This window comes from Pteropus medius, unplaced genomic scaffold (assembly GCF_902729225.1).
Source record: "Pteropus medius unplaced genomic scaffold, Ma_sr-lr_union100, whole genome shotgun sequence".
Classification (NCBI taxonomy): Eukaryota; Metazoa; Chordata; class Mammalia; order Chiroptera; family Pteropodidae; genus Pteropus; species Pteropus medius.
This window is the reverse complement of record NW_024353908.1, coordinates 9,083,414-9,111,311: the sequence shown is the minus strand read 5'-3', so window position 1 is coordinate 9,111,311 and position 27,898 is coordinate 9,083,414. Positions and strand designations below refer to the sequence as shown.

Here is a 27,898-nt window from a genome sequence, read left to right as displayed (position 1 = left end):
ATGTCACCTTTATTAGAAAAGAATTATTTTCCAATTTGTTTCATAGTTGTTAGGTTGGGTGTTTTGTTGTAGTGATTAGGAAAACAGAAAACATACATTTCATAGGATTCTTTATTAATAGTTGGACTCATTTGACTTATAGAATTGATAATCAAAAATAAGAATCTTCCCTCTAGACACGAAGCCAGTTCAAATTGATTATGACAGGTAATTGTTTCCACATGACACAGTTATTAGCTCTGTTGAATGAGTAGGTGGTCTTGATTTGTTTTTTAGAGGTCAGGCATCTTTATACCCCAGTCTCTAAATGAAATGTGAATTTTTGTTGACTCCCTCCTGAGCCCTGGGGACAAAGTGAGCATTATGGAAATCTGTTCTTCCTGGATAAGGAAAGGCCACGTTTTAGAGTTAACAATGCCATAAAACTTCCATGTGTTGAAATAAGTGTATATTCTGTGGTCCCATTCTTTAAGTTGGTAATGCCAAGATTTGCTTACAAATGTATTGTTTCTGTTAAGGAAATTTGCATTCATTTCAGTTCCTTTTTCTGAATAATGCTTTGTAATAGGCGCTAAGCGCTTAGATTAGTTGGGGGTGGGGGGCAAGAAAGAAACATTTATCAGACATCCACTGGATGGTGGGATCCTGTGGGCCAGGCCTTTTCAGTAAGGTGGCTCACCCGAAGAGCACAGAGCGCAGCACACAGCACTCTGCTCCAGCAGCAGGGAAGCCGGGATGTGAGTAAGGGAGGCTTTGCCCAGAGCTACACTACACATGTAGTGGAGGCCAGACTTGCAACATTGTCAAGTCTCGGTTCTGTCTCCAGCTAAGAAATGAGACTTCAAGCCCCTCTTGGTTACCTGTACATAGAAGGAACCCTCCCTGCCTTAAGGAATTATAGTACTTCAGGGATAGGTGAGGTAATGTATGTATGAGTACTTGAAATTGATAAACCTAAACATATGTAAGGAATTATTACTATTTCAGTAAAACAACCAACACCCAGGAAATGAATAGCTTTATCATCACAATAATACCAACTGTGTCGAAAGAATAATATTAATAAAGTTACTGTACACAATCATTTTCTCTTATACTATCATCTTATTTTTTCAGCCGAAGTTCTGATAAGTGAAGGCGTTTGTCCAAATTCTGCAAAACTCCATTGTCAGTAGATCCACATATATTTAGTAAAAGATAAAATACATTTCTTGTTTATATCCCTTTTGTTTTGAAATTTTAGTTGGTATAAATGTTGATCCTGAGGAATTAAGTTACTACTTTAAAACTTTTCTGAAAGATAAACATCATTTGAAAATATTCCAGATTGTGAAAAGGTGATATTCTGTAAGAGTTTGTTGCAACATTGTGCAGTACACACTATGGGGAAATGAGTAGTGACTTGCCACGCTGGGCAGCTCCTTTAGGACCTGATATGCTTACCTGCGGCCCTTTCGTACTCTTTAGCCTTGCATGGCCATAAAGGCAGTGATGAAACTTGCCCTCAAATCAGAAATCAGATTTCTCATTCCTCTTTGCTTTTCCAGTTTTTAAACAGGTTAAATCATTGTAGATGAACCATTCTCTGTGCCATCCTTGGCACTCTTCTGTGTTCATGCTTGTTTTATAAACTACTTGGCATAGATATCCAAAAATGGCCCTTGAGATTGGAGGTGTTGATGGCTTGTCATGCTCAGAAATTCCCTTGGCTTCTGGTCAGGGGTTAAACTAGGAAAAAAAAGGACTTTGCCAACTTCCTCACTTCCAGTTAACTTCTAAACATAAAACCATAATTCAGTCTAAGTAATTATGACATTCACTAATAGAGTGACAATTACTATTCTAGCATTCTTTGATCAGTTTCTTGTAATTAATATACCTTTTTATTTACATTCTCTGGAAGAGGAGAGTGACAGATGATTGATTGTTAGGTAGATAGGTCCATCGATAGATCTTCCCTTGGCGTTAAATTCTAGAATAGGATGAAGGATTATCTGGGTACAAATGAGGAGGCCTAACACAAATTTTAAAACACACACACACACACACACACATGTGTTGTCATTGAAGCCCTACCCATGCAGATCATGCCAAAGAGGTACATGAAGATGCTCTTCTCGCTCCCAGGCTAATCAGGGAAGGGAAGACCCTTGAGAGACAATGATTGGCAGTGCTGCCCACTGCCGCCCCCACCGCTTTCGCTTTCGCATTTGCAGCTGCTGCCTGGAAGTGACAGCTCCAAGCCTATTATAGGAAGGCGGCCCCTTTGGAGAGTGTAAAGAATAAGCATATCCTAAGGGCATGTATGAACTACATCTAGTTTTCCCTGAATCTGGTCCTTGAAAGCAGTTAGCCTAGCATTCAGTAAAAGCCTAACTGCAGTGGAGCCCATAGAAAATTGTCATGTGTGTTGTGAGCACTAAAGCCGCCTACAGATGCTGTACCAAATAATTGTTTCCTGTCTAATATGTTAGCATGTTCCCTGTATTTATTACCAGCAGTTTACAGTTCCCTTAAGTAAAATATAGAAAGGAATGACATCTTAACTGAAAGTACAAGTCCCCTGCCCCTCCCCATTATGACCAGTTGTTCTATTACATGATCTTCACAAGTCCTTCTTGCAGCCTCATAAAAAATATTGTGAGGTCTGTGAATTAAAGCAATCTTTGATATTTGAAGACAGTCAAATTGATTTATTAGTAATTTCCATAAAATACAGTTTCCATCATGGTAGTAAAATTAGGACCTATTTAAGTATATGGGTTTTTGTCTTTAACATTTTTTCATATTACTTTGATGAAACAAATCTCTAAGAGAATATTGGCAGGCGTCCACAGTAAAGGAATGGGGAACTTTTGCTAATGGCCAAAATAAGTTTGATTTGCAGTATCCAAATTTATTAGAAGGCAAACACTTTTCAACATAGGTGACTCTAGACATAAAAGCTTGAGTGGTCAGACAGATGTCTTTGCCAAGTTTTAAGTCTTTTTAGTTGGTGTAGGACGGTTTGTGAACACTTTCAAATAGGAAAAATGGTGTATGCACCTCTGCGTTTTAACTATCAAACAAATTTTAATGTCTTATTATATATCAAAGTCATTATGTAATAAAAGGGCACTACTTTTGGAGCTAAGATACACATGATTTTGAGGCCCTGCTCCATACTGCCTGTTTGTCCCTGGGCAAGTTGTCTGTAAAATGCAATAATAATACCTATGCAAATGAGATAACATAATCAATGAAAGTACCAAGTACAGTTTCAGTGTTCCAGATAGAACGTAAGCGCAGATATTAGCTTTGATCTTCCCCCTCCTCCCTTTAAGAGGACCAGTTGAAATCTTCAGTTTGTAAGAACTACAGACACTTGTCCAGGGCACCCAGGAAGCATTTTTGAGTACCTACTATGTATGCCGAGCTAGAGACATGAAGAAAAATCACATATTATCTCTGTCCACCCAGAAGAGCTAATTACTTTGAGCACTAGTTAGAGCCGGGCACTATTCTAGACACTTTGCACAGACTCATTTTCCTGTGTCATATTGCTATCTACATCTTATAGATGAAAAACAGGCCGCTAGAAGACCCAGTAGCCAAGAGCTTGGGTTCTGGAGTCAGAGAGAAAACTTCAAGTCTCAGTGCTACTAAGTAAAACTTCCTATCAGTTATTTACCATCTCTTAGCTTCAGTTTCTACACTGGTAGCATGGGGTAACAAAATACCTGTCTCATAAAGTTCTTTACTGAGAGAATAAGTAAGTTACCTAAGGCCAGCCACCTAGTAGAGCAGGGGGTTAAGACTCGGTCCCTCTGACTCTGAAGAAGTATTTTCTTTTAGGCCAGACCAGTAATGGAAAAAAAAACGAATATAAGATTTGCGTTTGGGGATGGTACAACTCATTGCCTTTCTTTCCTTTAACTTTTTTCTTCCTTTCTTCAGATATTTTTTTATGGACGTGAAGCCTTCCTGGACCCTTTTTGATAATTAAAAATATATTTACTCCTTTAGTGCAGAATATGTGGTTTACAAAACTTAAAAGCAGGATTTCAGGACTGGATCCACAAAATTTTTAAATACTTGGCAGTTTAGCAAGTCTGAATTTCAGGCAACTTTTGAATCTAGAGGAAAATGTTTCACATATTCATAACACAAAAGTGGCTAAAAGGAAAGAGACTAATATTCATATTAATTGATACTCTTTAGCCCTAAGGTGTGTCATTTGTGGGTAACCAAAAATGGAACAAGGAAGCATAAATGGGTACATCTTTCAAAAAGTCAGTGTCATAATGTTACCAAACGGAGGTTCAGTGTGATGATCTTATTTCAGCAACATATTTAGAAAGATATTTGGCATAGATCAAATGACCTTGTCCACATGCCACAAAACTTGGAGGGAGAGTAGTGCTATTTCTGGAGCATCCTTCACATACATGTGTTCTCTTCAGCCCTCTTACAAAACTTCCTATTTCACCTTAGCTCACGGACGCTGAATCTTTAGAGAGACCTTTTAGGTTTATTGTTTCTACCTCCTTAGGGGCTCTTGAAGCTTAAAATGTATCTTTTTACCATATTAAATTAAATATTGGCACCATATACAGTGGTTTCTATTTAAAAAAAAAAATTGCCAATTCCCTGCCCATAGATATGGACCCCTTTAAAATGTGCGGATTAAAAAAAGTCAGTTTGGCAGTCACAGTATTCCATGAAAGATAAGGTAGGAAGGAAGCCCTACTGAAGAATGACTGTTAAATCAAGACTGACTCTCACAGGATGCAGAAGGGAGCTTAGAAATGGTACTGTAACTGGCCTGTTGTCAGAAGCCTAGAAATATAGAAAGCTTTACTCTTAACGTTTTTAACTGGAAGAATCCAGAAGTGATACACGTTTCTGTTTGCCCACTTTGCCTCAGAAGCAGAAACGATGGAAGCATTTTGGAGTCAGATTAAGGAACAGTGGCCCATAGAAGGCAGGGACCCCCTGAGCATCATAGGGAGCAGCGAGCCTTTTACTGAGAGTAGATGTCTGCCCACAGACACATAACCATGTACACACACAGGTCTGTTTGCTGCTTCACAAAAGAGAAAGATATGTTGTGGGGCTTGTTTTTAACTTGAGTAGGTAAAGCATCATCTCAGTACCTCTCTAACATAGTTCGATATCACTACAAAAGCAATGGAGCATGTGGGTAAAGATTTTGCATGTGTGCATCCTATTCTTGAACCATTTAAGTGGCTGTCATGATGAAGTGATTTTGGCAGAATTATGAGGAATTATAAAATAAACATTATAAAATACCATGTAATACCGTAAACAGTAGCTTACTTGTGTGTCGGGTATTATATGCACAGGTGGGTTTGCAGCTGCAGTCACCACGCCTCTGGATGTGGCAAAAACAAGAATCATGTTAGCAAAGGTAAGTGACAAAATAACGTAATATAGACACAACAGATGCTTCTATCAGCACGAAGGCTTATATGTATATAAAATGAATAAAAGTGGAAAACGCCTCCCTGTAATAGCAGCCTTATGCTGCCTGTTGAACCACTAATGAAACTGACATTGACAAAACAATATCCATAGTCATTGCTGAGACAAATGTCTATATAGCATTTTACCTTCTCATCATCATTTTAAACTACATTATGTAAGCAACCAGGGCTGGTAGTGCCTCTGCCTATTAAGACTACATTGGCTCAGAGAGTTGACATGCTTCACACCATGTCAAGTGTGAAGCAAGCAAGTAAGCTAGAGTCTCAGAACTTAGGTCATGCTTGATTGTAACTAGGTGAATTAGGACAGTTGTCAGAATTAAAACTTCTTTGTTTAAAAGAAAAAATTGTTTTTTTAAAAAGCTGGACTGAGACTTCAGGGAATGCCATACAAGTAACAGATTTGGACCAAAACAAAAAAATTAAAAAGTCATGCCCTTGTGGAAAAGTGGAACAAATAGGGCAGAATTATAGTATGTAGGTTGACAAGGCCAAACCTAGGAATGTCAACCATGTTTTAAATTGAACATAGTAAAAAGGTGAAGGGATTAACAAGTACAGATTGGTAGTTGCAGAATAGTCATGGAGATGTGAAGTATAGCACAGGGAATAAAGTCACTAGTATTGTAATAACTGCGGTGTCAGATGAGTTCTAGACTTATTGGGTGATCACTTCATTTTATATATGTCTCATCACTGTTGTACCCCTGAAAATAATACAATATTGTATGTCAACTGTAGTCGAAAAAAAATTTAAAAATAAATTAAACATAGTACTCTTTATTAAATGTAGTTATTAGCTACTTAGGTAAGTTGCATAATTGTACCATTTATATTGATCATCTCTCATTATTCTCAGGTCAGTTAATATTGTTTTCAGTCTTTTTCCTGTTCAATAGCTGTACGTGAATTATTTGGGTGAGCTCTGCTCATAGTTTGGTAATGAAGCACCTAGAAAAGCAGCTTTCCGTGGGCATGGGCCAAATCATTGTTGCCTGTGGGTTTGAATGTAAGGGCTTCTGGTTAGCGAGATCTAGGGGTCCTGATTTCCCAGAAACTCCCCAGTCTATTTGGAACTGGGTCCTAGATGAGGCTGTTAGGGAACCATGCCTCTGAGGATATCTGAGAGCCAGCTGTACATTAGGGAGTTTCATAAGATAATGGCTTTCTCTTTTGTCTTTTCACGCAGGCTGGTTCCAGCACTGCTAGTGGGAATGTACTCTCTGCCCTGCATGGGGTCTGGCGGACACAGGGGCTGTCAGGGTAAGGACAAGAAGTCATGCTCAGTTGTCTTCCACTCTCCACTGGCTCTTCCTCCTTTAGCCTAACATTAAACAAATGCTTTTCCTTTCTTCTGCTTATTTCCTGGTTGGGGTCTCTTTATTTATATTGTATGAAACATTATATTTGATATATTTGGTTATGTGAGATGTTATTGTGCAGTGAAGATGATGCAAATATGCTAGCCAGCCTTGTCCATCTCGATGTTAAATGACATCCACATATGTGGCTCCTGCTAGCTTCTGTGCTACAGCGTTGAGAAGATAGGCTTCCAGTTATGTAATGCAGGAACACAGGTGAGTGAGGAGAACATTGTCAGAAAAAAGGATTTGTGGTTTGGGATACTTTTAACTATTATTAGCAACAAATCGCTTTCAACATACCATAGTTCATGACACCTTACTTGAAACCCACTGTTCTATATTATCAGCTTAGTGCCTCAAACTTCTAGTATCATATCTTAAAAAGCTCTCTTCAAAATGTTATTTCAATATTGCTTTTACGACATAAACTTGGAAAACTGGCTGAATGTTAGGATCTGAGCAGGTGTGTAAAATTACAGTTTTCTCTTTGGAATCATCCACTGAGAGCGCAAAGCAGCACCCCTTTGGGAGGGTGTCGGGAGCGTGCCTAGTGACGGGGTTTGGCTGGTGTGAACAGCAAAGCTGCGGTGGTGTCACCTCATCTCAGTGCTATGTTTATCATTTAGTTTATGGTAGTTGCATATACATGTGGCAGGTTTTTATTTCACCTAGTTGATAGGAACCATGAAGCATGTTGGTCAGGCTCTAGGTAAGGTTTTTGCAGGAGAATAGCCCCATCTTCTATTCAAAATTTCCAACTGGAAGTTTGAAAAGTAGGTAGTGTTGGATGGTTGTGTTGAGTGTGACAACTCTGATGGAATGACTCTGGTTGTCTGAAGGACTTAAGATGTTAAGACAAGAATTGGGTTTAACAGAAAGGAATAATTGAGCCCGGGAAGGGCAGAGGGCAGCTTCCATGCCATAGTCAGCCATTTATGGCTAATATGTTGGGAAGAAGTAAAAATCTGGTTGCTCATAGTAGAGACACATTGGACACCAGTTCCACATTGAACAAAGAAATGGTATGAGAAGAAAATGAGGGCTAAAGCAGCTTATTTAGTAGCAGGTAAAAGATTCTTAGTGTTTCAGATAGTTTTGGGCCACACAGAGCTGTTGCTTGCATACAGTAGCTTTTTTAGATCATGAAGTCAAATTGCTGAATTTCACTCTTATTCATTTCAATATATTTCATATTAGATCCTATGGCAACTCTTGGTCAAACCTCTGCTCTTGACCTTAGCTCTGTGGATTTGATGTTGACCTGCAGCCCACCTGCCTTTCTTGAGAAGGTGGTGATTATGTGGGTGATGTGCAGCATAACCGGCAAAACCATGGCCACTGAAAGTTTGTAGAGAAGGAATTTCGTTGAGTAGATGATTGAAACTAAATCTTCCTTGTCCCAGTTATGATGTGTACTTGATGTCATGTAACTAGGAAGTGCCAGAATTTTAGGCTGAGGACAGGTGTCAGAGACATGCCAAGGGCCTGTATCTGTCCCATCAGCTCTGAAAAAGTAATTTGGAGTTTTGCTTATCTTCTGGAAGCTTCTTAAGTCTTGGGCGCTCATACCTCGGGGATATTGCAGGTTCAGTTCCAGACTACTGCAATAAAGTGACTATCACAATAAAAGGAGTTAAAATCTTTTTGCTGGAAGAGGGTCTTGCCTTCAATTTGTAAAAAAAAAAAAACACAAAAAAAATGTAACATCTGTGAAGTGCAATAAAGCACTAATTACCTGTTACAGTTAAACGAGGTGTGCTTGTATGCGGTGTGGTCCTTTAGCAGCGTATTACAGGCAGCCAAGCTTGTCACTCAAGAAGTGACAGTTAACTTTCTATTAATGTCATAAAAGACAACAAATAGTTGGTCAAAAGAATTATAACCAAAAGCAAGCAAAACAGAAAACCCCTAGAAATGTGTGCAGCTGTTCTGAGGGTTGATCCTAGACGTCCTCATACCTGAGGTGTCTCATCTGCTTCCTGTCTGGTTTACACACACACACCCCTAAACACACCTGCTGACTTTACTGCTGCTCAGGTTGCCCAGCATATACTCTCCACCTTGCAGTGAAATGGCGCTGACCTCTCAGGGTAAATCAAAGTGGTGACACTTTGGTCTCTTCCGTGTTGGTTCACACAGGGGAATACCATGTTCTGGCACATATTCGGAATGTATGCTCTAGGGCAAACTGTTTTCTCCAAAATAAAAATACCACGTGTTCATTCAGTCCAGTAGCCAGAAAGCAGATGGAAAACCTGCTTATCCTGCATTGCCCCTTCCTACTTTTCTTCTGTTAATCAACTGGCTTTTTTTCTTGACTGTGCCCTTTACGAAATAACATACTACTGCCATGTGCACCTTCCTTGTGCCCAGCTCTGTGTTAAATGCTTTACATTTGTTATCTCATTCAGTCTACGGTCACTAGAACACAGCCCTGCTCTACTCGAAGCCTTTGCCTTCGAGTTTGGTTGGGGTGCTCACTGTACAATTGCTCTACTTTAAGGCTATAATTATGTTAATAGATTCAACTGTCATCTAGTGAAACCATAAACTGCTTCCATCTGCCTCTAGCCAGGAGCAGCTGAGCTCATTAACAGAAGCCGAACCAAGACGCTAGCTTTTTGAACTGAGATAGTAAAGGAGTAAGCATTTCGTGGCAAATGTGGTCTTGCACAGCTCAGCCTCTGCTGGCTTCCCTTTCAGCACCCTTTCCTTTGTAGGGAAGGGACAGGGAGATGAATCTGTCTTTTAGGAAGGACACAGTGGACTTAAAGTGGTAATTTATGAGTTTCTGTCCTCACCAAGCACTTCATACAGAAAACAATTCGTATGATGCAGAGCTGAACAACTTTTTTCCTTACAGGTGTATTTTGGTTTTCTATAAAATTTTCATGGTTATTTCTAGACAAGAAAAAGAGGTTTTCATTTTATCTGAAGGATTTTACTTAATTTTAATTTTTAGCTAGCTAATTAAAATAAAGACCCCCCTAAAACTACTCTAAAATCCATTTTTCTCAGAAGTGCTGAGTGCTGCATACAAAGGGGAGGCGAGTTGACCTCTTCCCCACAGTTGTGCAGAAAGGAAGCAGCCAGAGCGGCTGTGAACCAGGCTCAGGGCTTTCCTTCCTGTCCAGTTTCTTGGCGAGCCACCATTTAGCTTATCATGGAGGTTTTCCCCATATCTTAAAAGATATAAAACCACTGTTGGCATAACCTGACCATTTTCAGTTTTCTTTCCTAGACCTGATCTCCTCACTATTAAGTTTTTTCCCTTGTAAATCCACCAGTTCTGATTTTGTAATTTTGTTTTTCTCCTCACAAAAGTAATACACTTTGAAAAAATAAAGTTCAGTTATTACAGAAATACAGACAGGGAATATTTCCTTTAATCGTACCCTCCAGAGAAAGTGTAACACATACCCCTGCCACATTGGTCAAACATACAATCATATTATACATACAGCTTTTGGGACTTGATTTTTTTTTAGAACCTGCTGTGTTTATTTTCTGTTGGTACCTATGGCCTCCCTCATTCTTAGCAGCTGCATAGTCTGTCCTGTGTGGATACTGTACCAGAATTTATGTAACCAGAAGGGGTTCTTTGTAGGTTTTTTTTTTTTTTAATCAGCAGTGCCATGATGAACTTCTTTGAACAAATATCTGTGTATAGCTATGAGAGGGTTTTTAAAGAATGAATCTCCAGTTTACATCCCCAGTAACGTGTTCTTTTACTTTGTCTCCTCAATTATTCCAAAGTTGCAACTTTGACAGTGGCTGGTCTTCTGTAATGCTTGGGGACATAACCTGCAAAGAGACTGTGCTCCTTTCCCAGCCACAGTTCATTCAACTTTCTTGTCCTTCATCAGAGAGAAAGAAAACAAGGAATCCATGGAGATTCATCTCCCTGTTGTGGCATCATGTTTGTGGGTCTCTAAGGACAAAATGCGACCGAGCAACTGGGAGGAGCAGCAGTTATCCAAAAATCTCCTCTACACCCTGAGATCACTTTAGGTTTCCAGGGTGGGCTGGGCCTTTCAGCCTTCCTTAGGATTCAGCCCTTTGACTCCTTTATAAAAAAAAGTCAATTTCATCATCTCTGAAAGACAAAAACGGTCTGGAAGTTTCAAACAGGACCATGGTGGGGCAGAGATACTATTTCTTGACTAATTACTTGACTTAATTGTGAGTGCTCACAAGTAAGCTGTTTGGTATGTAGCCACTTTAGCCAACAACCAGCTGGGTTCAGACTTCAACACGTCTGCTTGGGAATGTGCTTTGGTGCCATTCTAAAAGGAAAAAAAGATTTTTAAGTGCTTTGTGGAGTTTAATGAGCGTGATGTGTTGAGTTGAGCAAGTTCTGGGTGCTGGAATTTAACCTTTTTTTACGCACAATTTTTAAAAATCTCTCCTTTTGCTTTCCCCCCACCTAGATTATTTGCAGGTGTCTTTCCTCGAATGGCAGCAATCAGTCTGGGAGGTTTCATCTTTCTTGGTGCTTATGACCAAACTCGCAGCTTGCTGTTAGAACTTGGCAAAGAGAGCCCATGAATCACAGACGGCCCCGCATCCACTTCTTTCAAGAAGGAAGACTGCTGTGAGAACTGTCTCCCTTCCGGGGAGCAGCTGTTCAGCCATCTGAACAACAAAACACAGTGCTAAAATCCAATTCTGCTAAGATTACGACATGGAGAATGTGTCTTCCATGCTACAGGCTAGCTGGAATGATGTTGTTAGCCTGTTTGCCAAAAAGTAAGAGAAAATGATGTCCACAGCGGTACTCTGAATAAATAAGTTTGGTAATGCTGAGTCCAGGCCCTTCAGAGCTTTCATTTGATCTATATCTGATCTTTTATTTCCTGCCACCTGACAGCAAGCTCGGCGGAAGGCAGAGATGGTTAGAATTTTAAAAGAACGGCTAGACTGGAAAAAGGAAGGAGACTTGAGGAAAAAGTTGCATGTGTGGGTGGGTTTCTCCCCTGGGTTAATTACTGTTGTGTAAGCTTACAGTTTTGTTTAGAAAGAATGAGCTACAGGTGCCCAAAGAAAGTTCCTGCTGGGTAACCAGGCTGTTCTTAATTAGCCTCAGATTTAACCTATAAAAACACACAACTGTATTATTTTACAGAGAAGTGTCCAGCAGCCCATGTGGTGTGTGAAAGAAAGCAGCTGCAGCTCGAGTGACTAGGTGTGTCCTCTGAGGAAGCTGAGCCACACTCTCCTCTTCTCCATATCAGACCGAAAGGAAGGGCTGGGGCCGGTTCTGCAAACAGTGCTGTTTCTTGGTCTCTAATCAGTAAGCTCTGTTGCCTGGAGTTCTAAGCTCAACACTGGAAACAGAAGGGATGAAAAGGGAAGGTCACCATTTTAGAGCTTGACTAATGAGCTCCAGGTGTTACAGAAATTCAGAATCTCAAGAATCTGGTGGTGGTGTGCCTTCCCTGGAGCCATAGTATATGATTCTGCTTCGCCTAAATTTTTTTCCTTTTTGAGACAAAAAGGTAATTAAAGGCAGAATGACTGCATCTGTGAGGGGATCTCTGGAATTCAGTGGGATGAAACAATGGTGGTTAATGTATGTAGAATGACTTGAGCCACACGGTTAACATTTATAAATGAACCTTTATTAAAGACACTTCAATGCCATTTGTTAGACACTTCAATATTTTACATGTTTTTCAATGTACATTGTACCAAAATTTCTATAAATAAATAACTTTGTACATAAAAGTAATACTTCCTCTTTCACATTGCCTCTCAGAAGCAGCAAATTCACATATGTTGTGGAAGTAACAATCAGTTAACTGTTGAGAACAAAATTCTATATGTGCTTACCTTTTGGAACAGTGATGACATTAGACAGTAAAATTTAACATAGGTAACCATTTTGTCAATACCTACCTTCAGCTTTTTGGCTAAAGGACTTTGCTTTCTGAGCTTTTAAGGACCTTGTTAGTTTCAATGTAATTTTTCCTGAACTCTACATTGGCACTCACAAGATGGTTAGCTACAGGTCTCAAAAGTGCAAATATACCCAGGACCCAGGTCAAGGGCGAAATCTTACACAGTCCAAGCCTAGGTCTGCCTGTGCGAGGGAAGGACATGGACAGGCCTGCTCCGGATCCTCAGTAGAGATAAGCTAGCCCTGAAAAGTAAGGACTCGATCCTTTTTCTCCCCTAAGACCAATGTAATATTAATTATATTGGCAGAACTAAAACATCACTATTGAAAAATCCACAGGTACCAACAGCAGCAGCCTCTATCTTATTAAAAAGCCTCAAATGACAATCGAATGATACTGACCATATTTGCTTTTATCACAGAAGGAAGAAAGGCAGTGCTTAATTGTTCAGACCAAATGCTTGTGGTGGATTAATAACCCCCATCATGCTTGTTAAAGAACTCAAACCTACGATAAAAAGTCATTGACTGCAGAAGTATATGACATGCGCACCTCTGGGCTCCACAGGGAGGCCTGCTGCATGGCACCCACACGTGAGCAATACTGGCATGAAGTTACTTCCTATGCAAAGTCTCTGCCCGTAAAGCACCCCAGGGGTCCTCTCCTACGGAGTGCAGTACAAGCCCGAGGACTCAATCCTTCCCTCCCACCAAAACTCCTGGGAACAATGTGGTTTTTAGCGTCTAAATTCCATCCATGCATTAAGGCACCAGAACTATCCCCCCCCAATTCCAAAAACAGCAACCTGATATGAAAAATAATATTGTCAAAATTGTACATTTTTTTCTGTTCACCATGCACTAAAGATTAAAATATCCTCTGTAAAAGATATATAATATATATGAAATCTCTGAAAACTCTTATGTACAATGGTATCAAATACTTTTCTGCCTTTTGTACACTATAGCCTCTCGCATTTCTGTGCTTCAGCTGCAAGTCTTTTACACTACTGATACTCCACATGGAAGTTAAAACTGTACAAATCAGTGACGCTTGAACCCAAGCTTCCTCACAGCCTCTCCTACCTCTTTCCTGTAGAGATCGACACAAGAGCTGAGGTAGACAAAGCCTAGATTTTCGGTGCAAACAGCAATGGCACACTCCGTTTCCCGGGGAACTGTCCTGTCAATGGTGTGGACTCAGGACTGGAGTCACATGCTTTGGGGAGGTGTCCATTAGAAAGAAGCAAGTGCTGGCCCTCGGTCGGGACGTCTGGGAAGCCCGAGGTGGCTTGTGTGAGCTCGAGCTTGCCTGGAGTTAACGTAGAAGGCAGGAGGGCTATGGAGTCCGGCTCACACAACCTTGCTAACGTCCAAGAGGAAGCCCCTACGAGAAATGAGAGGGCACGTCAGACCCTCTAGCCTGGCTGTTTACATGCTCCCGCAGCTGCTGGTGACTGCTGGGAAGACAGTAAAAATTTACCTTTCCCATCAAGAGGTGCCACTGGCTTTTTCTTCAAGGACGTCGGCATTCTATCGTGGTTACTGGGGTAGAGGGTCTCCCTGCAGTCAGTGTGAGATGCATCAACCGTCCCACTATTCAGATGATGGGGAGAATGTTCACGGTCACTCCGACCGGGTTCCTCGCTACTCAGTGTACCTGGCTGTGTACTGTCTCTGGACACAGGCTGAGGACAGAAGGCTTGTTCCTTGGAGTAACTGTCCATATCAGTGTTGCAGTCACTGCATACAACTGGGCCACTGTGCTCTGCAGGACACAGACGAATTAGAACCATCGCCACTGAAGTCTCCATCCCCACACAAACAGGCTACCTCACTCCACGCTGTGAGGCCAGAGCCCCACTTCTAGCAACCCTGTAAAACTCCTTTCTCCCCCAAGTCCATTCACATAAAAAGGACTGGGCAAACACCAAGCCATTAATGAAGAACAGAGTCTTCCGTGTTTAAAGATTTCAGGTTAATTTCTTCATCAGACAACGTAGTCATACTACTTTGATCACACACAAAAATCCCATTTGCATGAAATACCATGAAGTGTCAGAAGTCTTCTGAACAATTAGAAACGCAGCCTCCAAAGAGCCCGGGTGGAAAGGCACTTTTGTCTGGGGCCTTGCCCTTTAATTAAGTTGCTTATAAATCTGGACAGTTCATGCTCAGGCTCACCACACGATTTAAGAGACATCCTACTCTGGAACTAAAAGAGAGCCAGGCCACACACAGCTTCCTGTTTAGATACTGAATACCAAATTCTGAGATAGTTTTAGATGAATAATGTGTCTCCCCCTTTCATTAATGAGGTCCACCCCAATTTTGATTTCAAGAACAAAATTCCTGATAAAAGCATCTCATACCCATCTTCTGTTGACCAGGCACCCCATCGGCTTTCTCCATCACTTTCCACGGCTCCTTATATCCAACACAGAGCTTGGGCTGCCTGCATGTAATGCCAAGAGCGTCTGCCTCTGGAAAGAGGCTTGCATCTCTCGGACAAACACCTGCAATAGATCCCCACACTTAAAAATGCTGGGTTTAGCATTTCATAGTAAACCTTAGGAGAATAGGCAAAACTACTAGAACAGAATCATTTTAAAAATGTTCTTTAGAGTGCTGGATCATAGGCCCAGCAAGGAACATTTTCTCCTACTGTCTTCCCAGCAGGCAGGCCTAGCAGCATTCAGCGCCATATTAATAAGTTCTTATGAGGATAAACTTGCTCTAAGCAAGTGCTCAGTCTCTTTCATTGAAGTAGCTCACTCTTGTGAGAGCCTTCTAGTATGAGAGCAACTGAGACTCTAAGAAGAGACACTAAGCCCAATATAGTGACTTCCTGGGGGATGTTTCCTTAAAACCTTGCTGAACGTGCACTGGCTAGGTCCAAAAAAACCCAACAGCAAGCTTTGAATTGCCCCGCCTTCTAGTTCGAATGTGCTCAAATTAATGCCATACGCCTGCCCTGGAGAGGTGCTGGAGGCCACCACCAGCTCATGGGAACACAGTCGCATCAGACTTTGAGGCCTTACCATTGCTCTCAATGTGTCCATTGGCCTGATGGCCACCCTCAGTTCTGACCACACTTTCCTGTCGATCAGAAAGGGTCCCCTGAGAAGACAGGTAGCTCGGAACATCTGGTGGAACGATGGTTTCATCTGCAAAGAGACAGGACAGTCAAACAACAGATGTCCCAATCTTTTGTGGTGATGAGAAATGCAGACACATGTTCAGTTTCAGGCCCAGACACAGTATCCCCCCGACGGCAGCTTTCAAGGCCGTACACTATGGAGTCTTGCACTCGAGGCCCTGCCAGGGCCGCCTGGGCCTTACTTCACACCCAGGTGTACGAAGTGTGGCAATCAGATGTCTGAGTCCACAAAAGACAGAAAACAGTGATGGGAAAGGAGACAGAACTAACAGAAGCACAACACTCTGAGGTCACTGCAGCAACAATCCACCATGTGGCAACAAAGCCCGTGCCAAGGATGCCTGTGAATTACCAAAGAGATAGAAAATTGCAGAGTTCATAATGGACTAATAATATTTGAGAGTATTCCTATTTCATGTTAAATTCCTGGAAGTTAAAATAGTGTCAATGACACCAACGCCTCAGCTGTCCAGAATGGCTCCATATTCCCAAAGTTTATAGAGTTTTAAATATACTGAAGTTCTTGAAAAAGACTCTGGACCTGGCCTCCTTCACAAACGTGACTGATTTTTTTCTCTCCTGAAAATAAACTCAGCCAGCAGTGGCTAACCTGTGTTGGTGACACTATATTCCTCACTCTTCTTCCTGGTTTGGTAGATAATGCACACCCAGACCAACGACGTCAGGACAATACTGCACACCACAGCGATGGTGAAGATGCCCACGGTGGTTCCATCCTTCCTGCAGCCAGGAGTGGGCAAGATGCTCAGTTGACTGTGAGCTCGCTCTGTGCCCAGGGCATTGGACATCTCACAGGTGTATTGGCCTGCGTCCTCTGCCACCACATTCTGAACAACCAGCAGCTGGTTGCCAGGGGTGAAGTGGTGCCGCTCAGTGAGGCTCAGAGGGTGGTCCCCCTTGAGCCAGGTGATTCGGGGTGGAGGGCTCCCAGTTGCTTTACACTGCAGAGCCACCGTTTCTCCCACAGACACGACACGGTCTTCCAAGGGCACTGCCAAGGACGGGGTTTCTGCAAGTCAGAGGAAATGTTATGGTTGTTACGTGAGCCTCAACTGCTATAAATCTGCCTTGTTTTCTGGACAAAGGAAAATTAAACACATCAATGAAATGGCATATAACGTCTTTTATCAGAGTGGCAGGATTTTCAGAAGCCCTTCTAACACAATGAGTAAATCATTACCATGCTGGGAGGCACTTCTGCAAGGAGAATGAATTAACCTCTAGCCACAGAAACCTCCACTGTCCACAACTGTCCAGAGATGGGCCTATGTCTCTATTCTTCAAGACATGTCCATCCTGCCCAATTCAGAGGGCATTTCTTATCTAGAGTATTTTATACCTAAACCATTTTTTTAAAAAAGAGATAGAACTACTTGTTCAAGAAAATTTTAGAAAGCTGCCTAATGTAGAAACAGCCCACCACATTCATCCCCCTCAAGCTCCACAGAAGAGTCTGAGAACCCTGCCTCTAGGTACCTATTTTATTTTAAAAATCTCTCTCTCTCTCTCTCTCTCACACAAGTGTACACACACACAGGCACGCGCACACACATATACTCAATATAGAAATAACCGAACCTAAGACAGTCAGGGTGGCGTTAGCTGAAATGGAGCCGGCCGAGTTCTGGGCGGTACAGCTATAAACCCCCATATCATCTATTTTCACGTCAGTGATGAAAAACACATCGTCATCTGGCATGACATGCATGCGTCGCTCACGAGCAGCAGGGAAATCTGTGCCTCCATCCTTTTGCCAGGCAATCTGGGGGTTAGGGTGGCCAGTGGCAGCACATTCAAGGCGGGCCATAGTGCCAGTCCGGATGGCAATGTCGTGGGGCATTTTGGTGAATGATGGCAACACTGCAAAATATATACAATCCGGGTTGAGTTACAGAAAAGCTAAATGCAAAGGCCAGGAAAATCTTCTGACAGGTAGATCTCCCACACTATGTCTGGGTATCAGTTCACCACCTCACTGCCCTTCAGCCAGTGCCTGCCTAGAACTGCTACTGCCACCTGTGAATGAGCAACAGGTTTCCAAGGCCCGCCCAGCTTCTCCCTGCCAGGAGCATTTCCATCAGTCTCTCTTGTACACCTGAGGCTGGTTACAACCCCCTCAAATGTAAGGCTTTTAACGAAACATTTCCTCTACTGTTCCTCATATGGTAAAGTTTCTACAAGGACATCCCATAAATGCTAGGGCCTGATGCTTGCCTGTCTTAAGTAACAAGCAAGAGGGAGCCTGGGAAACAAAAATATCTGCTCCCCCAAGATGCAATTACAGAGGGAAGGATGACACATCTTCCTCACCCGGAGAAAGCCATGGGATGGCTCTTCTCTCTTGAAGCATTTATCGCAAATACTCCCTGACAGTGGCAAGCATCGGCCACACGTCAGACATCACTACAGCTCCCGTCAAGGTCGCTTTGGTGGAGAATCTAACAGTTCACTGAGTTTCTGAGAAACATTGAGGACTCTCTCAGAATAGCCAAGACAACCACCCAGAGCATGGTAAAAAATGTTTTCTGTGGTCTGTAAGGGCTTAAAGAACACATTGGTTCCAACACTTTTTACTTAGAGGTTTAATAATCAGGAAAATCTTGTTAGGTTATAGGACTGTTAGGTTATACCTGAGTAAGTTAACTACTCAAGCTATTTACCTCTCTCCTTCTACCCTAAACTCACAACAACAAATTGTAGTCCTGAAGAAAGCACCCTGACAGGCTCTAAAGCTGTTTGCAGAGTAAAAATCCTCGTCCAACACCCACAGGACCATTGTGCTATCAGGCTAGCACTCACACCAGCCTTGCACTCCACAGCCTCCGAAGAGGCGGGTGCCTGGCTGTCCCCACTGCTGACTGACCTGGCCCCACCCAGGCTGGCCTCTGGCTCCACCCAGGCTGGCCTCTGGCTCCAAGGCTGAGCCATCTACTCACAGGGCAGCAGCTTGCCCAGGATCAGGGTATGCTTGGATCTGGATAGCAGACATCTTGGCTTACAGAGAATAATAAATACATAAAAACACAAGGCTTGGGCCCACAATTTTCTTTAACATAATAACTGGATAAAAACAAACACTTCTCTGAAAATAACCCTTAAACCTTCAAAACTTGTTCTGGGCCCACCTAGGCAATAGTATGATATAGTAATGTCCCAATGAAGCTTGTATGTCTCTTGTCTCATTCATTTCTATATGGATAACTGAGAAAATGATCACAAGTGTGGATTCGTAGGAACCTAGCACCAGAATTAAAAAGATAGCACCTCCATACCATTCACAGTGAGCCTGGCCTTGTGCGAGTAGGTGGAGCCGAAGTGGTTGGTGATGACACACTGGTAGCGGCCCTCATGCCCAAAAGTGACACGACGGAGGTGCAGAATGGTGGTATACTCCATCACCTCCCCATCCTGTGCACGGACGTGGGCAAAGTTCTCCATGTCAGCATTGACCAAGACCTCATTGTCCTTCTTCCAGGCAAAGGTCATAGGGGAGCTGCTGCTGCTGGCTGCCGAGCATGTGAACCGGATGTCCTTGCCCACCACAGCCATAGTCGTCTCTGGTTGGGTGATAATCTGTGGCTTTGGTAAATCATCTGAGGAGAGAAGAGGCAACGATAAGTCACCCAGGCTCTTAGGACACAGAGGGACCAGCTGCTGTTCCAGCTAACATAAAACTGAGTCAGACACTGAGCAGGACCAGACCCTTGTGGGTACCTGCACATCCTCAGCTCCACCAAATACTGTAAAGGGACTCACATCATGGATGTCTGGCCTTATCCAATTACAAGTCCATGAGCAGTGATTACCTCTAAGAGCACGCATTCCTTTACTACAAACAAATCCACCAGTACTCAATTATCGAAGAAAGCAGCAGTTTCTATGATAAGACTACAATTAGCTTTACTTATTTTAACACAAAACACACTTAACAGAGAGCCAGGAACTAGCAGTCATCGATAAACTTTACTCCAAAAGAAGTGGGGTACAAAGCACTTCCGGAATGGCAGAATAAGGAAAATCTGTACCTCCATTAAAGCAATGAAAACACTAGCAAAAATCGTCATAAGCAACTTTTTCAGAAATCTGGAATATAATGGCAGGCTACGACAATCCACAGAGTGTTGATCAGGAAGAAAAGTGAGATTTGTAACATTTTAACTTACCCTAAATCCCATCTCTTCCTCCCCAACTCTATGGAATCCTTGAAACCCAGCAGCCTAGCAATCATTGAGGGGGCAGAATGGCTTTGGAACTTCTCCAAAAGCCCCAGCCTCAGGGTTTGTATTTATTTGGCCGGATGCAGTTTGCTCAGTAAGGGAAGCCCTATCCCCAGGGCATCTGATGAAAACAATAGCAGCCACTGCTGCGGCAGTAATATCACTTGGGTCCAACAGAAGACAGCTAAAAAACTAAAATGGAAAGTCGGCTGCTTGAAATGTCAAAAGTGGGCTTTGAAAAGGTCCAACATATACCTGAGGATCTAGAAGGCCACATGCATGCACAGGGCTATGTGCATACCCAGGAAAGACCTTAGAGGGTCCTAAGTTCTTACCTGCAACTGACCCTAATTGACAATCAGTGTAGACAAACAGTAATGGCACACCCCCAACGTAAAGATGTTGGGCAAAGGATGGGAGACTTATTAGTTGAAGTGATTTAAGGACTCTGTCCAATCATTCGCTAACCACTAAACTAACCAGGGAGAGACTTCAGTGGCTGCATAGAGCTGACTTTATAACATCTGTCCAGGAAAGTCACTGAATAAGCAGACTATAATAAAAAGAGTAATGACAAACCCCAGGGAAGACAGAGGGAGACTCTGATTTTCAGAGCTGCCACATTATTTTAAGTGCTCAGCTGTCAACAACAAACTACAAAACATGTAAAGACATGGGGAAAAAGCAGGCCATGAACTGTCCCTGAGGAAGCCCAGATCTTGGACTTACTAAAGAAAGACTTTAAATTGGCTTTATAAATATATCCAGAGGTGTTGTATGCAAATATCTTCTCCCATTCAGTTGGTTGCCTCTTGGTTTTGCGGATGGTTTCTTTGGTATGCAGAAGTTTTTAAATCTGATATAGTCCCATTTATTTATTTTTGCTTTTACTTATCTTGTCTTTGAGGTTAAATTCATAAAATCATATTTACAAACTATGTTTTCTTCTATGTATTTTATTGTTTCAGGTCTTACATTTAGGTGACATACAAATGGCTGACAGATATATGAAAAGATAATTTCACTACCTATTACAGAAATGCAAATCAAAACCACAATGAAATACTACCTCACATCTGTTAGAATGGCTACTGTCAACAAGACATGTACTAACAAGTGTTGGAGAGGCTATGGAGAAAAAGGAACCCTCATACACTGCTGGTAGAGCTGGTACAGCCACTATGGAAAACAGTATGGAGGTTCCTCAAAAAGTTAAGGATATAATTACCATATGACCCAGCAATCCCTCTTCTTGGTATTTACCCCCAAAATTTGGAAACATTTATCCATAACGATATATGTACACCCTTATGTTCACTGCAGCATTATTCATAGTGGCCGAGACATGCAAACAGCTGAAATGTCCTTCCATAGATGATTAAAGAAAGTGTGGTACATATATACAGTAGAATACCACTCAGTCATAAGAAAAGATGAAATACTGCCATTTGCAACAATATGGATGAATCTTGAGAATATCATGCAAAGTGAAAAAAGTCAGATGGAAAAAGTTAAGAACCAAATGATTTCACTCATGTAGGATATAAAACTGAAAGCAACAAACAAACAAGACAAACAAACAAAAACTCATAGGCACAGACAACAGTTTAGTGGTTACCAGAGGGAACGGGGGGGGCGTGTAGAAAAAGGAAGGGTCAAATATATGGCGACAGAAGGAGATACGACTTTGAGTGGTGAACACACAATACAATATACAGATGTATTATATAACTGTACAATTAAAACCTGTTTTATTATTTTATTAACCAATGTCATCCCAATAAATTTAATAAAATTTTTTATAAAAGAAATACTAAAAGGAATCACTCAGGCTGAAACGAAAGGGTGGACACAAATAAAGGAACACTCAAAATATATAAAATTTGGAATGAAAGAAGGGATATTATAGCAATAAATGGGAATAATTACTATGAAAAACTGTATGCCCATAAATTAGATAACCTGTCTAACATGCACAAATTCTGAGAAAGAACAAACTACCAAAACTGACTCTAAGGATAGAAAATTTGAAAAGATGTAACAAGAGACTGACTTAATAATTTTAAAACTTCCCACAAAGAAAAGCCAAGACCCAAATGGCTACTACTGGTGAACTCTACCAAACATTTAAAAAAAAATTATCACTAATCTTTTATGAACTCTTCCAAAAAAATAGATGAGGAGGGAACATGTCCCAATTCCATCCTATGAGGCAGGTATTAACTATTAACAAAACAGACAAAAACAAACAAACAAACAAACAAAAAACACAGAAAAAAAGAAGAAAAAGAAAACTACATATCTTTATAAGTATAGATTCAAAAATCCTCAACAAACGTACCAGCAAATCAAACCTCACAATATATAAAAAGAATTATATAGCATAAGCACATGGGATTTATCTCAGGAATACAAGGTTGGTTCAACATCCAAAAATCAATGTATTATACCATATCAATAAAATAAAGGGAAAAAACCCCACCTGATCACATCAACAGATGCAGGAAAAGCATCTGACAAAATCTGACACCCTTTAATGATAAAAACACTCAACACAGCTAACATCATACTTAATGGTGAAAGACTAAATGTGTCTTTCCTCTGAGATCAGGAAAAAGACAAGGATTTGTGCCCTCTTCATTTCTACTCAACACTGTTGGAGGTTCTAGCCTGAGCAATTAGGCAAAAATAAATAAATAAAAGGCACGCACCAAAAAGAATAAAAAACATGTACACTGAAAACTTCAAAGCATCACTGAAAGAAATCACGACAGAGCTTAAAAAAAAAAAAAATAAAAGGAAAGACATCTCATGTTCATGGATTGGGAAGGGGTAGTATTAAGATAGCAATACAATGCAATCCCCGTTTCAAAATCCCAATTGTCTTAATCGCGGAGATTGACAAACTCATCCAAAATTTTACAGGGAAATGCAAGGAAACCACAATAGTCAAAACAATCTTCAAAAAAGAATAAAATTGGAAGACTACATAAGAACTAAAATCATAAAACTCTTAGAAGAAAACATAGGTATAAATCTTTGTGACCTTGTCTCAGGCAATAGTTTCTTAGATACAACATCTAAAGTACAAATGACAAAAGAAAAAAAATAGAGAAATTGGACTTCTTCAAAATTTAAAATTTTTGTGCTTCAACCATCAAAAAAAATGAAAAAATAATGCACTAGGAGAAAATATTGGCAAATCATATTATCTAATGAGGGTCTAGTATCTCTAATATAAAGAACTCTTAGAACTCAAGAAAAGACAAATGACCCAATTAAAACATGGGCAAAGAATATGAATAGCCATTATTCCAAAGCAGATATACCTATATCCAGTAAACATGTGACAACATGGTTAACATCATTAGTCATTAGGAAAAGGCAAATCAAAACCAAAATGAGACTCCCGCTTCACACTGACTAGTACAGATAAAATAAAAAAGACAGTAACAAATGTTGACAAGGATGCAGAGAAACTGAAACCCTCACACACTGCTGGTGGGAATGTAAAATGAAACAGCCACTTCAGAAAACAGTTTGACAGTTCTTCAAGAAGTTAAACATGTAGTTTCTATATGACCCAACAATTCCATTTCTAGGTATTTCCCCAAGAGAATGCACACAAAAACTTGAACACACCATTCATAGCAGCATTATTTATAATAACCCAAAACTAGACATAACCTCAGTGTCCATCATCTGATGAAAAGATAAGTAAAATGCATATGCATACACTGATTATTCAGCTACTAAAAAAAAAAAAAAGAATGAAGTACCGATACCTGGTAAAAAAAATTATGCTAAGTAGAAAAAGCCAATCACAAAAGACTACATATTGTAGGATTCCACTTATATAAAACATCAAGAATATGTAAATCATAGAGACGTAATGTAGAATAGTGGCTGCAGGGCCTGGGGACAGCAAAGAAGAGAGTGACTGCTGATGGGTATTGGGTTTCTTTCAGAAGTGATAAAAATCTTTCAAAATTAGAACTGAGGGTTACACAACTTTTCAATATTGTAAAAACCATCAAACTGTATACTTTAAAGGGGTGAATTTTATGGGATATAAATTATATTTCTTTTTAAAAACAGCTTTACTGAAATACAATTCAGCTATTTAAAGTACATAATTCTATGGCTTTTAGTATATTCACAAATATATGCAACCATCATCACAATTTTTAAAATACTTTCTTCACCTTAAAAACAAACTCCATACCTTTCAGCTACTATCCCTTCTCCCTCCGTCCCTCCCCAGCCCTAAGCAACCACTAATCCACTTTACACTTGTATAGGTTTCCCTATTCTGGACATTTCCTATGACTGGAATCCTACAATATGTGGTCTTCTGTGACTGATTTCTTTCACTTAGAATAAGACTCCACGGTTCATCTGTGTTGTATAACTGACTCTTTTTTTGTAGCCTAATGATACACCACTGTATGGTTACACCACATTGCAGTTATCCATTTATCACTTGGTGGGCATTTGGGTAATTTCCGCTTTTTGGCTATTATGAGTAACTGCGATAAACATTCATGTACACATTTTTATGTGGACATGTATTTTCATTTCTCTTCAGTATATACCTAAGAGTACAATTGCTAGGTCATATTGTAACTCTATATCTGGCTGTTTGAGAGACTAACAGACTGTTTTCCAAAGCAGCTACACCATTTTACATTCCCACCAGCACTACAGGAAGGTTCAGATTTTTTCCCATCCTCACCAACACTATTTACCTGAATTTTGATTCTAGCTATTCCTCCAATGGGTGGGAAGTGATCATATTTCAATTTTATAAAATATGAGTGCAGCGTATTTTATAATAGCCTGGATCTTTGATCTCCTGCTAAGTATATTTATGATCCCCATTAACACTAGATTGTTTTGGTGGGAACCTGAGTTAACAAGCAGAGGTAGGGCTAAGAGATGTGGGATAAACAATTGCTATTATCCAAAAGATGCCAGGGCCACAGGTTGGAGGCTACATGTGGCATGTCAAAAGTCCTACCTTGGCACATCCAAAGGGAAAGACTATGCCCCATGGCAGGAAAGAGGGCACAAGGAGAGCTCTATATTAGTGGTCAATGACCAAGTATCTGATGAACAATGGACTGCACAGCCATTTTGTCCTAGAGAACGTGAGCACACGCTTACATTCTACATGGACGTTCCCGTAAGACTATCAGTAAGAAAAGCTGCTATCACACTGATAAGAGTTTTTAAGGCTTTTTGCTAAAATGGATCAGGAGAAAGGTGGGCAAGCCTTCTCTCAGAAGGTGCTGCTGGTGGTGGGTGGATGCGAGGAAGGAGGGCACTTGTATCTTGACGTCAGCAGGCACACTGGCCATTGCTATACCCAAAAAAGGACAGAGAAGTGGACCACAGGGGTCTGTCCCCATACTGCTAGAGGAGCTACTATTAGGATCATCACAGCAGGGACCGCAGAGCTCAGGGCAGACTGGGGCGGACAGAGGCAGAAGGGAATCACACCTGCCCAGCAGTTCTATTCAGGCCTGGGAATCCCACCCTCGCTCTGGGAACAACTCAAAACCCACCACATTCTTTAACCACATAAGACTGTGAGGTTGCATTATTCCTATCTTCAGTGCGCTAAACCCCAACCACCCCTGGTCAAAAGATGGCAAGAGCTATGTTACAACAACAGAAGGAAAAAAGAATTTCAAGCTATGAGTAGAGATTTCAGTGGTTTGGAGAAACAGCAAGCGTGCAAGTCAACATTAAGGAATTATTTTAACTAGCAACTGTTCTCCTGAGACTTGTTCTTCCTGTATTTAACTTTTCATTCTTGGGGTTGGAAAGAAACACACATTAAAACCCGAGCCTCATGCACTGAGGAAAGTCACAGCTAAACCTGGGCACCAGAGCCCTCTTGAAACAACACAACTATCTTCCTGTAACTGATTATTCTGATCTGTAATTGAGCCAACTCATGTTCCCTTCTCATTAAATGCATGTAGTCCAAGAACCACATAATGAGGCAACTATATAGTAAATACTATGTGTGGTTCCAGTGGGAAATAAATTGCATCCAGCAGCTGACTGGTGACCACGAGCTGGGGTTTAACTCTGATCATAGGAATCACTCCCATAACGAAGAGTTCCTCCTTGCTTTTCATAGGGAAAAAAAATGAGAACGATAACCTTACCACACACGAAACTCTCTGATGGCACAGAGAAAATGCTCTGGCCCTTCAGTGATTCTGGGTGGGCACAGGTGGCCGTCACGAAGGCCTGCAGCATCCTGCCCAGTAACCATGGGGGCAGCCACTTCAGCTGGCAGTCGCAGAGGAAGCTATCACTGCTGATACGGCTGAAAGAAAAATACAAGGGACATTTGAGGTGTGACTGAAAAAAAGGAATATTCTCTCAGAACACAGCACAATCAATCACCTCTGATCAGCTTCTGTCGTTCACACCAGCCAAATGGAATGGCAATGATTTTTCTCAAGGTTCCTCTCCAATGACCCAGCGCAGTACATATAATCTACTTGGAGATTTTGATAAAATGCATCTCTGGCTCAGTACATCAGGGGTTGAATTCAAAATTCTGCATTTCTAGTCATTTCTCGGGTGATGCTGACAGGAGCACACTCTGAGTAGCAACAACCTGGAGTTCACACACAGTCTTAGATAGACACTGCTCTTATATGACCCTTGGGAGTCTGGCTAACCGCTCCTGGCCTTTGACCGCCAAACAGAGAGGAGTAACACTGTCCCCTCTCTGCTTGTTTCTACTCTCCTGATAAGCTACTGGGAGCTTCCAAATTCAGTCTGGACTTTGATCTAAATTCTGAAACAAGTTCTGAGAAGGGCTCTATTTCTATGTGACTTTTTTTATTTGGAAAAGCTGCATGTTTTCTCCCAACTGTAAGCTTGGCCAATGCGCTTCCCTCTTGTCTGTATATTTATCTCTACACCAGCACTATTCAGGAGGCCAGCAGATTTCAGCTTTGCTCCTTAAATAGTGCTTGTTAGTTAATTGCCACTGCCCGGGGAGCATGAGAATGCACAACTTTAGTTTTGTGAGGCTCCAACCAAAACAGAGAATATTTTCTTTTTCATTTCTCAGCAACTGAGGATCAGCTCTTTAAACAGAATTGCAATGACCATCTCAGTGGACATTCCTTCCTGAGGAGTCACTCGAAGATAAGTCAACCAAAGAGTCTAACTGCCCTGTTCCTGGAAGACCTCAAGGTCATGAGCTAAAGAATGGAGGCCAGCCCACAGCAAGGATGAAGACCGAGAAAGGAAACACATGGGCTTCCCTGTAACAAATTGTCTCCAGTACACGGTGACAGGGAATACAAATGTGCTCAAAAATTCCAAAACATCACATGGGCCAATAGCATGGCAACGGCTCCTCCTTCACCCACCATTTTCCTCAGTCAAGCACAGCGACCAAGCAGACCATTTTTTTGTTTTCTTCTATTTCAGTCAGGCCTTCTAAGAGAGAAACTATCAAACTAGTAAACAGCAAAGAGGGGTGAAACTGAAGCCCAAGAATCCTCACTGTTCCCAGATTAGTTAGGCATTTTAAACTTATTAAAGTTACTTTGGTAAGTACTTTTACAAACTGAAATAAGTGATCTCAAAGCTTTTATACCTGGGATGCTTGCCCATGTTAGACCTAAAATCAGCATTAGATTTTGTATTTTTATTTAATGGGCAGGTAGCTCTGTGCTTAGATATACCTGGAGGGCCATGCTGGTTACTGTGGG

General features: G+C 41.2%; 2 protein-coding genes across 8 annotated transcripts in view; one reads left to right on the top strand and one right to left on the bottom strand.

The window, feature by feature from the left end:
* Positions 1-12,581, top strand: part of SLC25A26 (solute carrier family 25 member 26) — a 139,667-nt gene extending 127,086 nt beyond the window's left edge. For 4 of the 5 annotated variants that reach the window (XM_039851717.1, XM_039851716.1, XM_039851715.1 and 1 more), the window contains 3 exons: positions 5,346-5,410; positions 6,676-6,749; positions 11,281-11,656. In XM_039851717.1, the coding sequence (XP_039707651.1) occupies positions 5,346-5,410; positions 6,676-6,749; positions 11,281-11,398 (257 nt within the window). In that variant the 3' untranslated portion in view covers positions 11,399-11,656. Of the gene's footprint in view, positions 1-5,345; positions 5,411-6,675; positions 6,750-11,280; positions 11,657-11,975 lie in introns of those variants that run through there. The other variant, XR_005650446.1, reaches the window with a different exon arrangement.
* LRIG1 (leucine rich repeats and immunoglobulin like domains 1) overlaps positions 12,450-27,898 on the bottom strand; it is a 108,553-nt gene continuing 93,104 nt past the window's right edge. For all 3 annotated transcript variants that reach the window (XM_039851711.1, XM_039851712.1, XM_039851713.1), the window contains 8 exons: positions 26,327-26,490; positions 19,203-19,523; positions 17,509-17,790; positions 16,520-16,939; positions 15,791-15,916; positions 15,122-15,265; positions 14,233-14,517; positions 12,450-14,136 (listed from right to left, as the gene is read on the bottom strand). In XM_039851711.1, the coding sequence (XP_039707645.1) occupies positions 13,880-14,136; positions 14,233-14,517; positions 15,122-15,265; positions 15,791-15,916; positions 16,520-16,939; positions 17,509-17,790; positions 19,203-19,523; positions 26,327-26,490 (1,999 nt within the window). In that variant the 3' untranslated portion in view covers positions 12,450-13,879. The remainder of the gene's footprint in view (positions 14,137-14,232; positions 14,518-15,121; positions 15,266-15,790; positions 15,917-16,519; positions 16,940-17,508; positions 17,791-19,202; positions 19,524-26,326; positions 26,491-27,898) is intronic.